Source organism: Halichoerus grypus, chromosome 15 (genome assembly GCF_964656455.1).
Source record: "Halichoerus grypus chromosome 15, mHalGry1.hap1.1, whole genome shotgun sequence".
Lineage (NCBI taxonomy): Eukaryota > Metazoa > Chordata > Mammalia > Carnivora > Phocidae > Halichoerus > Halichoerus grypus.
In genome coordinates this window covers 51,154,609-51,170,193 of record NC_135726.1, presented here as the reverse complement: position 1 = coordinate 51,170,193, position 15,585 = coordinate 51,154,609, and the positions used below count along the sequence as shown (strand labels likewise).

Genomic DNA, 15,585 nt, shown 5'->3' with positions numbered 1-15,585 from the left:
GCTAAGCAATTATTGGGCAGATTATGCATTGGCCCCCATGGCCCCCTCTCTTTTATTTTTTTAATTTTTTTAAAGATTTTATTTATTTATTTGACAGAGAGAGAGCACAAGTAGGCAGAGCGGCAGGCAGAGGAAGAGGGAGAAGCAGGCTTCCCGCCGAGCAGGGAGCCCGATGCGGGACTCGATCCCAGGACCCTGGGATCATGACCTGAGCTGAAGGCAGACGCTTAACGACTGAGCCACCCAGGCGCCCCGTATGGCCCCCTCTCTTATGACCTTCTGGCTTGCGCTTATCAGTGGCAAATCCCAGGACCTGTGTGCGGACGAGGGATGGCCAAGGAGGTGCAGGAGAGTCGGTTCTGCTTGTGGCATCCACGTTTCTGACCAAATCATTTCCCAGTGCACCTTTCGTGAATCGCACCAGATTTCTAGGGGAGAGCAGCATACCTGGGTAACCCTGCAGGGCCCACACTGCCCCTCGAGACGTTCCAAATGGATCCCATAGATTTACCTCTGGCCTTAGGCTTATCCCCCATTTGCTGGGTGTCTGCACGCTTGGCGCACAAACTGGCCGCGATCCGACTAGACACGTCAACACCATGACAGGATGCTTTCTGTCTTCCAGGTTCTCCAAGGTTAAATTTGGGGAAGGGAACCAGCAGCCCAGACTAGCTCATCACATCATCCTCAGGTGTGCTTTGCAATTTTCGATCGTGTCCTTAAATTTGGGTGACCCGAACCTGCTCTAACTCGGCATCAGGTCACTTGGGGATGTGTCCTCCCGCTTCCACCAGAGCTCACCTTCAGTTCATTTCTATGCTGGGGGTTTCCTGGCCTGTTCCACAAGGGTCAATCCAAACCCCAGTCAAGCGGGTGGTTGTGAAGTCCCTGAGGAAACATTCCCTCAACCCAGAGCCCAAGCCAAGATGGGCAAGTTTCCTGGGTGTGTCTCCCTGGTATCAATCAGCCTTTCTTCCACCACATGCTCTCATTGGAGGTGTAGCTTCACTCTGAGGGACCGAGAGTTTTATGCAGGGGCCTCTGCTTCTCTCCAAACAGCCTGGCCCAAGGCCTGGCAGCCGTTAAGTTCCAAAGTCCTGTCTCTGGGCAAAGATTATCAGGGCCCCCAGTTTGAAGCTACCTCTGCAATTTGGGCTGGGGAGATTTCCCATGCTCTCTTCTGAGCTCCACTGTACATTCAAAGGATGTTTATTTTATTTTTAAAAATTTTATTTATTTATTTGAGAGTGAGTGAGCACGAGTGGAGGGGCAGGGGCAGAGGGAGAGGGAGAAGCAGGCTCCCCACTGAGCAGGGAGCCCGATGTGGGGCTTGATCCCAGCATCCTGGGATCACGGCCCGAGCTGAAGGCAGGTGCTTAACCGACTGAGCCACCCAGGCGCCCCAGTTCGTTTATTTTTAAACCAGCATTTCTGGGTATTTTTCCAGAGGCAGACACCCTACAGAAGCACCAGTCCCAGAGTCTCCTTCATGAAACACTCCTTCAGTGGCACCATTCTCTCCCCCCCGCCCTGCCCTACTGCTCTCTCCAATGGAAGACTGCGCCTTCTTCTATTAAATAGTTATGCTCCCTTCTGACTCAGGGCCTTTGCATATGCTGTTGCCCCCCACCCCCGAAACTCTTCTCCACTCAATCCAGTTTCACCTGTTTACAGCGTCAGGGCTCAGCTCAAACTCATGCATTGCTTCCTCGGCGAAGCCATGTGACCTCCCCCCATCTGCCCAGACAAGGTCAGAGAGATCTCGGTTCCGCCCTCACAAAATTCCTGTACGTCTTCCCGGCACTCAACATAGTGCCAGAAAAATCACAGCTAAAGTATAAAATTGCAATTATGAAAACTGTCCATTTATTTAGGAGAATATTTTATTAATGTCTGTCTCCCCCAGTGGGCTGTAAGCTCTGTGAGGGCCTGGGCTGGCTGTTGTACCCCCAATGCCCAGCACAGGACAGGTGCAGAATAGGTGCTCAGTAATGGTGTGCTGAACTAACAAAATGCGAGTAAATGAAGAACCTGGGCAAAAAAAAAACTAGGGGTCCCGATTTCCCGGCTACAGTTTCCCCTTCAATAGGCCGGGCATGAAAGATCTCTCGGGAGCCCCATTCTCAGAGAAATCATCAACAAACCTACCCCCTGCTTAGATGGGGAGACAAGACAAATTCCCCATAGCAGTAACTGTTTTGAGTTTTAAGGAGACAGGCACAGAGCACTCTTCCTCACTTCTCTATCCTGGGGTGGGGGCCTCAGATCTCAGCTTCAGGTTGGGATTACAAAGTGGGGGAGGTGGATAAATATGAATGGGACTTGGGGGCCAGGGCTGGCGGCAGAAGAGAGGGCAGAGAGTCTGCTAACCCCAGACCCTGAGCCGAGCCAGAAATCCAAATCCCTGTAGTCTCCAGGGGCCAACCTAGGGAACAGACACCATGTGTGTGGTCCTTATCTGCAAATTGGCATCATAAGGTACCCAAAGTACCTGGGAAAGACTGTACTAGGCCCTAAGTGCCTGAAGAGTGCCACTGTCAGCCTGGAGAATCAGAAGGAGACCCACATTGTATCTAGAGCTTGGACACAAAATGCCACCTTGGCTTGGAGGGTGGGGAGAACGTAACAACTTGGTCTAGAGGGTCTGGAGAAGATGCTATCTTGGGCCTGGAAAACTGGGAGGACTCCCTTGGGTCAGGAGGGGGCCTCATCTTCTGCCTGATGAAAGAAACCATGGGGGCGGGTGGCGTCTATGAAGCTAAAGATCAAGTAGCTAGTATAAGCATAATGGGAAAGGCAAAAGAAGCAAAACTAATCCTAAAGGTAGCTGGACTCAGGAAACAAGACTGGGCCCAGGGGTTGGAGCTAAGCCCAAGGACTGGAAGCTAGGAGATAGCAGAACAAGGACTAGCAGATGGAACCAGGGCCAAACCTGAGGAGCAGAAAAAGGGCCCAGCCTAGGGGGGACAAAATTCCAGAAGTGGGGCTAGGCAGAGCCAAGGGAGTGAAGGAAGATGCTATGGAATCTGCACCAGATTCTGGGGCTCCTATGGGAAGAAGCAAGACCAGCCCCCGTGAGCAGAAACCAAAGTCAAGACGGGCAGAGCACAAGGAAAGGTGAAGCAACGTGAGACCCCAGGATGGAGAAAGATCAAGGAGCTACTAGTTACTAGGGGCTGGAGCCAAGCCTCAGGGACAGGCTGGGAACCAGCGAGCAGGGACAGGGGCAGGGCCAGAGCGAGGAACCAGATGCTAGAGGCAGGGCCAGGCTGCACAATATTATCATCTCCACCCCCCCCACCCCGCACCACGCAGCGTTATCGAGTGGGCAAGGCTCGCCCTGAGGGTGACAGCAAGATGCGCGGGGAGCTACACAGGATAACAGGGCCAGGTCCCGGAGGCCTCAAGGACTACCCCCAGGGCGCAGAGCCAGGCCAGGGAGTGGGTTCCCGCTAGGCCCGCGGTCCCGGGTCTTGCTCAGGTTCGGTCCCCGGCACGCCGCGGATGTCGGGCAGCAGGCGGCAGCCGGCCACGATGTCCAGGCGCTCGGCCAGCGCGCAGAGGTCCCCCCGCGCCAGGCGCACGCTGTGGGCCGCCGCCAACCCTGCGGCCTGGGCGGCCGCCAGCCTACTAGCCAGGGCGGCCACGTCGCGGCCCGCGCGGCGGTACACGCCGCTCACCGCGGCCGCCACGTCGTGGTCCAGCCGCGCCTGGCTCTCGGCCAGCCGGAGCTGCAGCAGCGAGCGCGCGGGGGCCGGCGCCGGGGTCTCCTCCGCGGCCCAGGCCTCCCCGGCCGTGTCCCGCTGCACCACCAGCGGAGGCAGGTCCCCCGGCGCGGCGGTCGGCTCCGGCTCCGAGTCCGAGTCGGTTTCCGCGGCCTCCCCGGCCACCCGCAGCCCCGTGGGGCGGCCGCGCGTCGGGCCCGAGGGACCCAGGTACAGCTCCTCCTCCGACGAGGACGCAGAGAGCTCCGAGTCCGTCTCGGCCGCCTCCCCGGGCACCACCGTCTCGGGCCTCCGCGGCGGCCTCCGCCTACGACCCTGGGACGCCATGGCGCCGAACTAGGGAGAAGAGGGGCGAAGGGACGGCATGAGAGGCGCCCGGCGGTGGTTCAAAGGCGCAGGTTCTGGATTCCCAACCCCTTCACTGACTAGCTGAGCGATTTGGGGCCATCTGCGTCCCCTGCCTGGGCCCCAGTTTCCTCTTCTGTAAACGGGCTCATCATCCCTGCTGCCAGAGATAATGGGAGCCACTGGACCCCACCCTCTTTGTGCACTGACGGGGGAACGGAGGACCAGATGGGATGAAGGCTCTGGGGCCCGAGCTCCAGAGTCCCAACCCGAGCTCTGCGATTTTGCCTCCTAGCAGAGGCCACACCCGCCACACCGTCCTCCGAGCCTTTGTCAGATCCGGAAGCACACGGGCTCCAGACCAGGGTCTCAGAAAGGGTGACAGCCCAGCCGGACTCTGGGGAGGGTACACGAGTGGGGGCGCGGGGCAGCGCTATCACCGAACACCGTACCTGGTTACCGAAGCTTCGAGCCTGCAGGATCCGCTACGCAGCCCAAGCGCGCCGTCTTCACCGAGGGAGGAGGGTGACAACCCCAACCAATACGGGAGCACGCTGGGAGGGCATGGCGGCCAAACACGTGGGTCGCTCGGCTACCTACCAGGAAAGCAAGCGCTCCAAACCAGCTGTGTGTATGGGGGGGGGAATAGTCACGTGAGTATAGTTACGCCCAATAGGAAGGCGGCTGGGCTGCCGCTTCCGGATTGTGCTGCTTGGCGAGTGGACAAATGGAAATTTTTTAAAATAAGAGGTTTGTCGCAGGTAACCAGTGATTCGGCCAATGAAAATGCTCGGCAACCCGGAAACAGACTGGAGACGAAGGACGTGTGGCCAATGAAAAAAGGCCCTCCCTCCAAGTCTCCCGGGTTCACGCGCGCACCATGTGAGCCCAGTAGGCGGGGCCAGCCTGAAACACCAATGGAGGCGGGGGTGGGCGGGCTCGCGCCTGGTGCAGGAGGCGGGGCTTGCCCAGCCGGGCCAATGAGAGCGCGAAGCGCTGGACGGTTGTTGGGCGCGAGGCCGGCGCATGGCGGACGCGGCACTGTTCGAGTTTCTGCACACGGAGATGGTGGCGGAGCTGTGGGCGCACCACTCCGACCCTGGCCCTGGGGTGAGCGCCGGGCCCCGGGGGGGGTGGAGGCGCGGGCAGCGGCGGGAAAGGCGGATCGAGGCCCTGGGAAGTGCGGAGGTCGGGTCAACGGCCCGGGTCGAACTCCGACCCCGCCGCTGCCTCGCGGGGCGCTGGCTCCCTCCTCTGTAAAGTGGGGATCGCAGCAGGGCCGGCCTCGCGGGTTACTGCTAAAAGTGGGGGAGGCAGCTCCGGCTAAAGCTTAGCTCAAGGCCTAGCACAGAGTCAGCAGGTAGTAATTATCATAATTACTATTACTGGACGTGTACCAAGGACTTACTGCCTGGGTTGAATCCCGCCTGCGCCACTAACTAGGTGTGAGAGTCAGTGACTATCCCCTGTGTGCCTCAGTTTCCTCCTTCGTAAAATGGGCATTATAACAGCACCTCAGTCTCAGAGAGGGACATGTACTCATCCAACAAACACTTATGAGGCACCTATTGTATTCCAGGCACTGTTTCCCTGTCCTTGAGAAACTTATAGGGGAGGCAAACAAACAAAAATACGCCATTGCCTAGTGAGAAGTTCCCTAAAGGAAACTTCCATAGAGGAGCGCCTGGGGGGTTCAGTCCATTATGCGTCTGCCTTTGGCTCAGGTCATGATCCCAGGGTCCTGGAATCAATTCCCACCTCCGGGGAGCCTGCATCCCCCTCTGCCACTTGTGCTCTCTCGCTCAAATAAATCAAATCTTAAAAAAAAAAAATTCCATAGAGTCATGAAAAAACTAGGGATGGAGTGATTGATGGTGGAGGAAAGCCTTCCCAAGGCACAGACTATAGGAAGTTAAGGCAGGGTGGGGGTGGGGTGGGAGTGGGTGGAGCGCATTCCAGAAGAAGGAATGGAACAACAGGTGCAAAGCCCTGAGGTAGGAGCATGCTTGGCATTTTGGAAGTTGGTTCTTCTGAGGAATAAATGACTCAGACTTTAAAGCACTTAGGGTGATGTCAAGCACCTAATCCGCCCCCAGAACATGGGAGCTCCTGTTTTAAAGTCTGTTACTAAAAAGAAAGGGTTGGGGAGAGAGTAAGGTGCTTGAGAAGTGAGCGCTGTGATTAATTTTTTTTTTTCATTATTATTCTTAGCATGATCATCCTCATCATCAGTATGCAAGATGTTTTTACTGGCTTAGGTTTTCTGGTTTAGGAGCCCCAAGGAGGGTGTTGCTTCTCATGTCAACAGTTTCTTTTGAGTTTATTCATTCCACACACTTCATCTCAAACCTACCAAGTGTCAGGCCCCGTGGTAGGCTCTGGGAATTCCTCAGTGAACCCTACAAAACTCCTGGCCCTCCTGGAGTGAGGGGGGGAACTAAGATAAATGAATAAAGTCTAGAATGTTAAGGAAATGCCATGAGAAAGATAAAGCGTGGGATAGAGAGTGCTCATTGGCCTGTGTGTTGGGGGGCGGTTTGCAGTGTCTCGGTACCCCATCCAGCCTGGCTTGAAACTCCCGTATCCCCGACATCAGCCTTTTCTCCCTCACCAGCAGCCCCCAGCCAGGCCCTGCCACTTCTCCCCACCCCTGCCCTGTAGTCCAGGCCCCTCTCTGCCCCTGTACCAGCCTCCTCCGTCATCTCTCAGCTCATTTCACCTGTCATATCTTCATTGTGTTCACATCGATTAATCCTTCGGATTTTGGCTCAAATGCCCCTTCCTCTGGGAAGCCTTCCCTGGGCGCCAGTCCAAGTCAGGTGTCATTGTGATGTTCTTGCAGCCCCCTCCCATTTGTCCTTGGGAGCCCTATCATACCCAAGTATGTATCTGAATTATAGGTCCCTTTGATTCACATTTGCCCCCCGCCCCCAGACTGTGCACCGTGTGGGCTAGGACCAGGTCTGTGTTGATCACCACATAGTAGGTCCTCTGCACACAGTAGGTCCTTGGCATGGGTTTGTTGAAGTGGACGCAGCCCCCCCTGCTGTGGAAGGCTGGAGTGGGGACTGGGATTTGTAATAACAGCACCTACCACAAATGAATGTTTCCTGCACACACTCATGGGCTTCACACTCCCGATTTCATTTGATCCTACTGACCCGCAGAGGTCAGCACAATCCTCCCCAATTTGTAGGCTTTGGAGCCTGAGAAACCAAGGCTTTGATGGACAGGAGCGCTTGCTCTCAAGTGCCAGAGTCAGGAATGTAACCAGGTCTCCCACCTCCAGAGCCTGTGCGCTGTAAACTCTGGCCCGCATTTCTCAGCACCCCTTCCCTGGCACTCTCTGGGAGGATTTTTTTTTTTTTTAAAGATTTTATTTATTTATTTGACAGAGAGAGACACAGCGAGAGAGGGAACACAAGCGGGGGGAGTGGGAGAGGGAGAGCAGGCTTCCCCCTGAGGAGGGAGCCCGATGCGGGACTCGATCCCAGGACCCTGGGATCATGACCTGAGCCGAAGGCAGACGCTTAACGACTGAGCCGCCCAGGCGCCCCTCTGGGAGGATTTTAATGGGTTTCTGTGGTCAAGCAAGTGTGGGAAATGCTGGGTTACTCAGTTGTGCTCACCATGGGCTTTCAAAGCACACGAACGTGCCCGGGACCCAGCTGCCGCTGGGATTCCCGTGCTGGGGTCCTACCCTGGAGCTCCCCAGTGCTTCCCAGGTGCAGCCAGGGCTGAGGTCTGCCGTGGGTCCCCCATGTGCCTGCCACCTGGAAGCCCCATTTTCAGGGCCGTATCAGGAGAACTGCTGTTTGGGGCGCCTGGGGGGCTCAGTCGGTTGAGCATCTGCCTTCAGCTCAGGTCATGATCCATGATCCCAGGGTCCTGGGATTGAGCCCCGAGCCCCGAATTAGGAGGGAGCCTCTTCTCCCTCTTCATCTCCCCCCTGCCCCACAAACTCATGCTCTCTCTCTCTCTTGCTCACTCTCTCAAATAAAATCTTTTTTAAAAAAGAGAGAACTGCTGTTTGCTCAGCCCTGTCTCTTCCACTCCTGGCCCCTCCTCTCCCTTCCTCTTTCTGTTCCTTCTCTTTGGTCCAACAGGTATCCTGTCTGAACCAAATGCAGGCCTCCTGTTGGGGACTTATGGTATCCCCAGCACGGTATTCTGTCAGATTGAGTCCTCAGAACGACCTTGCAAAGTAGACATTACCACCCCATTTTACAGAGGATGGACTGAGGCACCAGGGTGGGGGGGCTTTCCCTGGGCTGCACGGGCACAAATCAGAGGGGAAATCGGGACTCAGGCTTCGGGCTCCAGAGCTTGTCTATGGCTTCCGGTCTGTCCCTCCCACCAGCTGCCAAGTTCCTTGAGCAAGGGATGGTGGGCTCGTTCCTCTGTCCCCGGAGCACACGTGCCCAGGAGTTTTGGAGGTTTCCATTTCCTGCCTGGTGTGGTGGTCATCTGGGGCTATTGAATGGATTTTTCTGGACAGTTACAGGTGGAGTGGAAGACTAGCCAGAGGAGCCAGGAGGGCAAAGGGCCTTTGTTATCAGAGCTGGAAAAACCCAGGAAGGAGGAGGTGCCTGTCATTTGAGCACCTCAGCAGCTTTGAAGATAAGGAAAGCCGGGGGGCAAAGGAGTTAACTCTGCAGAGCAGAGAGCATCAGTCCCCTACTCCGGGAGCTCTGACAGGTGGCCCAGGAGCAGCCCTGCTGAGCCAGACCTTCCTCCACCCAGGCCCGGCCAGTGCCCGTGCCAGCCTGGGCAGCTATCAGATGCAGCCCCTGCCCTCAGCAAGAACCTGGGAACCTCCCCCCCCATTCCTGGCAGAGTGGACCCCCAGGGACAGAGCCCTGGAGGGGGCACCATGCACTCGAGGCCAGGGAGCTAGCGGTGGGAGCTAGGGCCCCGTCCTGAGAGCAGTGGGAGCCATAGAAGGTTTAAGCTGAGGTGTGCTGGGTGCAGATCTACTTTTTAGAAAGGCTTCTCAGGCCACGTGAGTGAGCCTGAATGGACACGCAGCTGGGGCCCAGTGCACAGGCAGGCGCTCAGCCTGGGGTGGGAGGAATTAGGCCTGTGGGGGCTTTGGGAGTGTTTGGGGGGAGAAGGTGGGATCTGGGGGTGTCTGGGACCACCTGGGTGGATGTGAGAGGTGAGTTCAGGGCCACAGGGTGGGAGGCGAGCTCATTCTTACTTACCCATGCACCTAGGGGAGCGAGGACGTCCCCTCTCCCCGTGCTCCTCTTAAGGCAGGAGCCCGGGCAGCTTGTCCCCCAGGTCCCGTAGCAGGGCCTGCACAGATCACTGAGGGCCAGGGCAGCAGAAGAGATGGGAAGGAGCCTGGCACGGGGCCTCTGCCCACTCCCCGCCTTTGGTCCAGGATGTTCTCTGCGAGTCCAGGGCTCAGGATGCACAGGCTGGTGGGGAGGCTCCGATCGGATCGCTTGTTTCCCCATCCTCGTCCTTGGGGCTCGGTGGCGCTTTTCCGTCCGAATACTTGAACCTTCCTGCAGCGGAGCACCCTCTTCTCTTACTGTGTCTGCGATCCTTCTTCCACATGGTTCCAGTGCGTCTTCTTGGCTCTCGGATGAACACTGGACTGTCTGGGTCCCTTCCGCGTGACTTACAACTTCTCGGCCAGTTTTTTCTACCTCGTGGGTTTTCCTTGACAGCCTAGGAGGCTTCAGCCCCCTTACAGATGTGTCTATCCGTCAGCTCCCTTTGTTATTTTCGCTACCATACTTCCCATTTCCTAGGGCTGCCCCTCTGGCTGCCCCTTCCTCCCAGCTCCCGTGCTGTTGGGGGGACGCTAGGAGGGCTTTCTCGAAGAGGCTCCCCTCTGTTCCTGCATGATCTTGTTTCCTCTCAGTGGGCTGTTGTGAACTCATTTGAGGTGGGGGGCGGGTGCCAGGAGCCCAGAACTGCTCTGGTTCTGGCTCTGGGCTGGGCCGGGAGGATGAGAGACCCGCCCAGGCTTTCGTAAGAATAATAAACCTCTAATCCATGAAGAGCTTTTGTAGGGACCAGGGGAGGCAGGCGATGATAGAGCTGGGAGGCTTCTGCTCCCCTTCCTCCTCCACCCTCTTCCTCTGTCACCTGCTCATCCTCAGCCCCAGCCTTGCACGTCTGTTGTTCCCGTACCCCACCGCCCCGATCTTTCCAGTCCCGCACATATGTCACTGGCCTCCAGCACGGGCTGAGTCCGGCGGTGCCACCAGCTGGGGAGGGGCTGTTGCCCAGTGTGGGTCACACCACCGCTGTGAGGTAGGGCCAGCCGTCAGGCCCATTTCACACACGGGGAAACCGAGGCCTGGGGCTATGAGATAGCTTGCCCAAGGTCAGTAAGCAGCAGAGCCAGGCCTTGAACCCAGGCAGTCTGAAGTTCACTGAAGGGAGACCTTTCCAGAACGTTCCCCCCACCCCCACCCCGGGGCTCCCTGGCCTGGCTGAGGACCCTGCTGACTCCTGGGCTGTCCGCCCTCAGGGCCGCTGTCCTGGCTATGACCCGGGCTTGGGGTGCCGCCCCAATCCCTTCCCTGCTTCGCTCCTCTCCCTTCACACTTGGCCCCAGGGGAGTGTGGCTTTTCTCCCGGCCATGTCCCCGATGTCCCCGCCTGGGCTGAAGCCACTAACTGCTCCATTAGTTCCTGCCCGGTCGGGGCAGGGACTGGCGCACCCTCTCCCATGGCACCCCCCTCAGCCTGGTCTACGGGCACCATCCCCCCCCCCCCGTGGCCGGAGCTGCACCCCCCCAATCCCGCTTCCTGCCTCCTTGCCTTGGCGTACAGCCTCTGCTGGGAGTTCCCTCCCCTTCCCGGCCTCCTCCTCTGAGAAGCACCCTGGGGACCCCTGCTCTGGGGGGAGCTACCCGGCTCCCCTTGCATATGGGTTGTCCCATCACCTGCGCACCTGTGACCCCCTGCCCCCCGCCCCCGGGCACAGTGGCCAGCCCCTAGAGGCCACCGGGAAATGTCTGTGAAATGAACGAGAGAGAGTCCCCACGCGCCGGGCAGGCCTCAGGGACACAGATGTGCGTGGTCAGAGTGGAGGCTGGCCCTGCCTGTTTAAGGCGCTCACCTCTGGAAGGGAGGGGACAGGGGAGCGCGGGCACCCTACCACCTGTCAGAGAAAGCTAGCCGAGGGTGCGAGGGTGCGGCAGGCGGCTTTCTAGGTGCTGAGCTAAGTCGGCCCACGGATCAGAGCCCCTCCTTCCTGGGGCTTTCCTTCCGCCTCCGGCTGGTCACCCAGGCTGACAGACGCAGGGGCGGCGAGTGACAGGGACAGTAACACTTGCTGAGCCGGGCTGGGGGCACTTGGCCCGCATTTAATCCTCATAAGGATACAGGGAGGGAGGGAGCACGGCTAACACTGTCCTCTTTCCCCGGGAGGAGGCCGGGGCTCGGGGCCCGTGTCCCCCTCACTGTCTCTCCCACCTGAGCTCGTCTCCGCATGCCTTAAGTCATCAGCTGTGCCCGAGGACACCAGAGGCACGTGCTGATAGAGGGACCAGAGGGCTGGCCAGCGCCAGCCAGCAGGAAGCCGTGTCATCACCAGGTCCGGTTCCCGCAGGGGGAGCACAGAACGATGGGCAAGGGCCGAGGAGCCGGGGCAGCCGGGCAGAGAAGAAGGCCACCTTGCTCGAGGACACGGGCGGCCTGTGCTCGGGCCTCCCTACTCCCAGCACTTCCCCTCCCCCCAAGGTGGGCCACAGCCCTGGCCACCCCACTGAAGGCCGGGACAGCCGGGGGTGTCATCCTGACCACCGCCGCCCCCCGGCCCCGCCCAGCCATCAAGGCTTGGCAGCCAGTCCTGCCCAGGTTTGCAAGCCGGCCCCCCCATCCCCTTGCTCCTCCAGGCCCCGGGTTCCAGGTGTGAAATAAAACCTGCCTTACAGGGTTGTTAAAATTAAATAGGAGGTTTGTACAAAGCACCCGGCGCACGGTGCGCGCTCGGATCCCCACTGCTCACTTCGATCGGCGGCCGCGCGGCCCCCGTGTGCCGAGGCCGGTGCTGGGTGCTGAAGGTCAGCCCGGGGCCCCGCTCCACGGACGGCTCAGGCTGGGAACGAGCACCCGACCCGGGCCGCGGCAGGGGGGAAGGGAGGCGTCCGGGCGTGGGCACAGGGGGCCGTGAGTGAGCCGAGGGGCCCCTCTCCTGGAGGAGCAGGGCGCCTCACTCCATACGCGCTGTCCTGGTAGTTCGATGCCTGCCTCGCTCCGTTCTCTTCAGGCCCTCCCCCCCCCCCCCCGAAGAATTACATACAGGCCGACTCCTCGGGCCTTGCCATCAGCACCGCAGGCCCGTGCCCGGACACCACGTGCGTCCCCGTGCCTCTGCCCCTCCTGCCGTGGGACCCTGGCCTGCCTTCCCCGAGCCCCCGAGCGGGTATCTCCCGGCCCGAGCCCCCGTGGGGCCCTCCCCGGCTGATGTTTTAAGGCATGACGACCACAGCTGATTGTTACAGCTTCCTGCCGGCCGGGCCAGGAGGGTGGGCCCTGCGGCCGCATGCCCACTGCCACACGAGCCCTTCGGCCAGTCACCTGGAGCCCCTGCCTGGGGTGATGAGCGTGCTGCCTACCCACACAGAGCTGGAAACACTCGCGACAAGTGACGGGTGGTCTCAGGAAGGAGCTGACAGGCAGGCTGAGGCCGAGCCTGGGGAACACCCCCATTTTTCCCGAGGCAAAGGGGGTGCCGGTCTTAAGAGCCCAAGGCACCTGAAGGCATCCGAAGGCCTGAACCTGCCCTGGAAGGCGCTCCCTCCTGGCTCTCCTCAGCCCCGAGCAGGCAGGGACGGGCACGTTGGTCTTAGAGTACCCTCTGTGGCTGCTATCCCAGGTGGAGGTGGCTGCGGGCCCCTGAGCCTCTCTCCCCTGACCTTTTAGGGACAGAAGATGAGCCTGTGTGTCCTGGAGGGCATGGGCTTCCGTGTGGGCCAGGCCCTGGGCGAGAGGTGAGAGCCGGTGCTTGCTGCCCTTCCCCTGCCCTGGCTGGCTGGAGGCAGGCAGGAGCTGAGGTCAGGTCCCTGCCTGGGTTGTGTTGCTCTAGAGAGGAGCCCAGCCTGGCTTCCTCCCTCTTCCTTACCCTGGGCTCCCCATCCCGGCCCCTCCCGGCCCCACAGCATCGGCCGGGCCCAAGCGGCTGCCACTGCCCCCCAGGCTGCCCCAGGAGACACTGGCCTTCAGAGAGGAGCTGGACATCCTCAAGTTCCTGTGCAAAGACCTGTGGGCGGCCGTGTTCCAGAAGCAGATGGACAGCCTCCGCACCAATCACCAGGTGTGTTGTGCGCGCCTGGGGCCCAGCTTCCCGACTCCAGGCGGACACCGAAGCCAAGAGGAGGCAGGAGGAGAGCCCCTCGGGTGGGAGGGTGCAGCGGCCCGGCCACCGCTGGCCGGGGGGGAGTGGGGGGCGGCCCTAAGCTCGACGGCAAGAGCCAGGTTCCTCAACTGGCAACACGGCCCCTCTCTGGGCCTCTGCCCAATCCTCTGAGGGGAGCCAGGAGGCCGCAATGGGCAGGGCGGGGGGGGATGGTTACAGCTATTTCCAGAATGTCCACAAGCTTCCCAAGATGGGGCCCCAGGGTGAGCAGTAGGCTGTCCCATGGTCGGCAGCACCTCTCCTTGGTGTGACAGCGGAGTCCCCACTAGGTGCCCATGCTATGCCCAGCCCGGCCTGCAGCTTCTCACCACAGCCCCGGGAGGAAGGGCCTGTGCGGCTGTTTACTCCGGGAGCCAGGCCGCTAGAGGGGTTAGGACCAGCACACCCCGTGGGTGGATCCTCGGCCCAGCTTGGGAAGCCCCTGGGCCCTTCTGGAGCTCTGAAGGATGGGGCCCATGACGACAGGGGTTCTGAGGCCCGGGTCCTTCCAGACCGCAGCCCAATGGGGCAGGGGGCGCTAGGTCCTGGTCTTCCGTCCCCCACTACAAATGCACAGGTGCCCCCCCCAGCCCCTACTGGGCTCTTCTCTGTCCCCAGGGGACCTACGTCCTGCAGGACAACAGCTTCCCTCTCCTCATCCGGATGGCCTCGGGCCTGCAGTATCTGGAGGAAGCACCCAAGGTAGGGAAGGTGCTTGGACTTGACCTCCCCCTATTTCCTCAGCCCCCACCCCAAGGTGGCCTCCCCTCAAGCTGAGGGGCTGGCCCGGGACCGAGGGGAGGAGTTGCCCCCACTGTGTGTGGAGCCCTGAGCCTGGGTGTGGGCCTCCCTGCTTCCCTGGGTGACGTGTGCCCCCGTCCCCCGTCCCCAGTTCCTGGCCTTCACCTGCGGCCTCCTGCGAGGTGCCCTCTGCATCCTGGGCATCAAGAGCCTGGTCACCGCCTCCGTGGCATCCCTGCCCACCTGTGAGTCGTGGGGGAGGGGCCCTCCCCATCCCTCAGGTGTGGTGGGGCTCCAGAGTCCTGTCCCTGCTCCCACGGCTCTGGGAGGTGGGGCTGGGCTGCTGAGCCCCACTGACAGATGGGGAATTTGAGGCCCCGAGAGCTTAAGTCACATGCCCAGGCCATGCGGCTGGAGCAGCCCATCCACGCCCCTGGCCCTGTGGTGCCCCCCCACCCCCAGCCTGCTTCCCTAGGTTGTGCCGTCCGGAGCAGAGAACTGCCGACAGACCACGCGCTGGTCTAGTGGTTGTGAACGTTATTATGGGTGGACATGATAGAAGTCAGCCTGCTTGATGCTCGATGGGGGTCCCCAAAGGGCAGCCAGGGCCTGTGGATTGCAGCCTGCCTGATGGGGCGTCCTCCTGACCCCCAGGGCCCTCCATCAGACGAGCTGAAGCTTCATGCCTCCCTGGGGCCAGCCTGCCCTCCGCTGTCCCCCCCCCCAGGTGTTTGTCCCTCTGCCGGTCCCCCAGGCCTACTCATGGCAGGGGGACCTGAGGCCAAGTGGGCAGGACCTGAGCAACACATGCCACAGAAGCCCGTGCTGGCCCCTCCTTAGCAGCCTGCATGCTTGACCTTCATGCTCCTAGTCACCCGCATGGCACTGGGATGCGGGCCAGGTGGGCGGGGAGCAGCACCCCCTCGGAGCAGCCCAAGGTCACCCAGTCTGCTGGTGCAGGGCAGGGAGGTGCATCTCTGAGCTCTGCGGGTGCTTTCTGCCTCGCCCCTCAGATCCCAGCCTCGAGCTAAAGCCTGCCCTTCTCTTCCAGGTAAGTTCCAGGTGGTGATTCAGAAAACCTGAGGAGCCCCAGGCCCTCACCCCCCACTGAGCCTCACGGCCACCGCAGGCCCAGGGACCTCGGAGCACCGCTTTTGGGGGTGGCCGGGGGGCTCTTGTTGGGGACCCCGGGCTCTGTGGGTGATGGACAAGAGGGGGGTGCAGGGGTCCAACAGCTTTAGGGCATCCCCAAGTGGGTGTCACAGGGAGGTTGGGGTGTCCTAGGAATGAGGTGGCCCAAGTTGGGGCCAGTGTGAAAGGATCCCTGCATCAGACTCCTCTCTCTGCATGGCGGATACCCAATAAAGGTTCTGTATGTGCAGCCAGATTTAAAGTGGAAGGTGGGGGGGGT

General features: G+C 60.2%; 2 protein-coding genes across 3 annotated transcripts; one reads left to right on the top strand and one right to left on the bottom strand.

Annotated features, from left to right (window-relative positions):
• Positions 1 to 1,843: 1,843 nt before the first annotated feature.
• Positions 1,844 to 4,719, bottom strand: BLOC1S3 (biogenesis of lysosomal organelles complex 1 subunit 3). The gene is made up of 2 exons (XM_036091575.2): positions 4,523 to 4,719; positions 1,844 to 4,061 (listed from the first exon to the last, which is right to left on the bottom strand). The coding sequence occupies exon 2, from the start codon at positions 4,050 to 4,052 to the stop codon at positions 3,453 to 3,455; it is 600 nt and encodes a 199-aa protein (XP_035947468.1). The 5' UTR covers positions 4,053 to 4,061; positions 4,523 to 4,719; the 3' UTR covers positions 1,844 to 3,452.
• Positions 4,720 to 5,035: 316 nt separating this feature from the next.
• On the top strand, positions 5,036 to 15,555 carry TRAPPC6A (trafficking protein particle complex subunit 6A). Of its 2 annotated transcripts, none has more exons than XM_036091573.2 (6): positions 5,036 to 5,180; positions 12,962 to 13,029; positions 13,235 to 13,352; positions 14,052 to 14,135; positions 14,326 to 14,419; positions 15,226 to 15,555. In XM_036091573.2, the coding sequence occupies exons 1-6, from the start codon at positions 5,097 to 5,099 to the stop codon at positions 15,255 to 15,257; spliced, it is 480 nt and encodes a 159-aa protein (XP_035947466.2). In that variant the 5' UTR covers positions 5,036 to 5,096; the 3' UTR covers positions 15,258 to 15,555. The 2 variants fall into 2 exon arrangements, with proteins under 2 accessions (XP_035947466.2, XP_035947465.2); XM_036091572.2 differs by having other exon boundaries at positions 13,198 to 13,352.
• Positions 15,556 to 15,585: the final 30 nt, after the last annotated feature.

Bases quoted from the DNA above. Each gene is read 5' to 3' on its own strand.
- TRAPPC6A (XM_036091572.2), top strand. From the start codon at position 5,097: ATGGCGGACGCGGCACTGTTCGAGTTTCTGCACACGGAGATGGTGGCG. The intron at 5,181-12,961 runs GTGAGCGCCGGG...CTGACCTTTTAG, and splicing joins ACTCCGACCCTGGCCCTGGG to GGACAGAAGATGAGCCTGTG. The intron at 13,353-14,051 runs GTGTGTTGTGCG...CTCTGTCCCCAG, and splicing joins GCCTCCGCACCAATCACCAG to GGGACCTACGTCCTGCAGGA.
- BLOC1S3 (XM_036091575.2), bottom strand. From the start codon at position 4,052: ATGGCGTCCCAGGGTCGTAGGCGGAGGCCGCCGCGGAGGCCCGAGACG.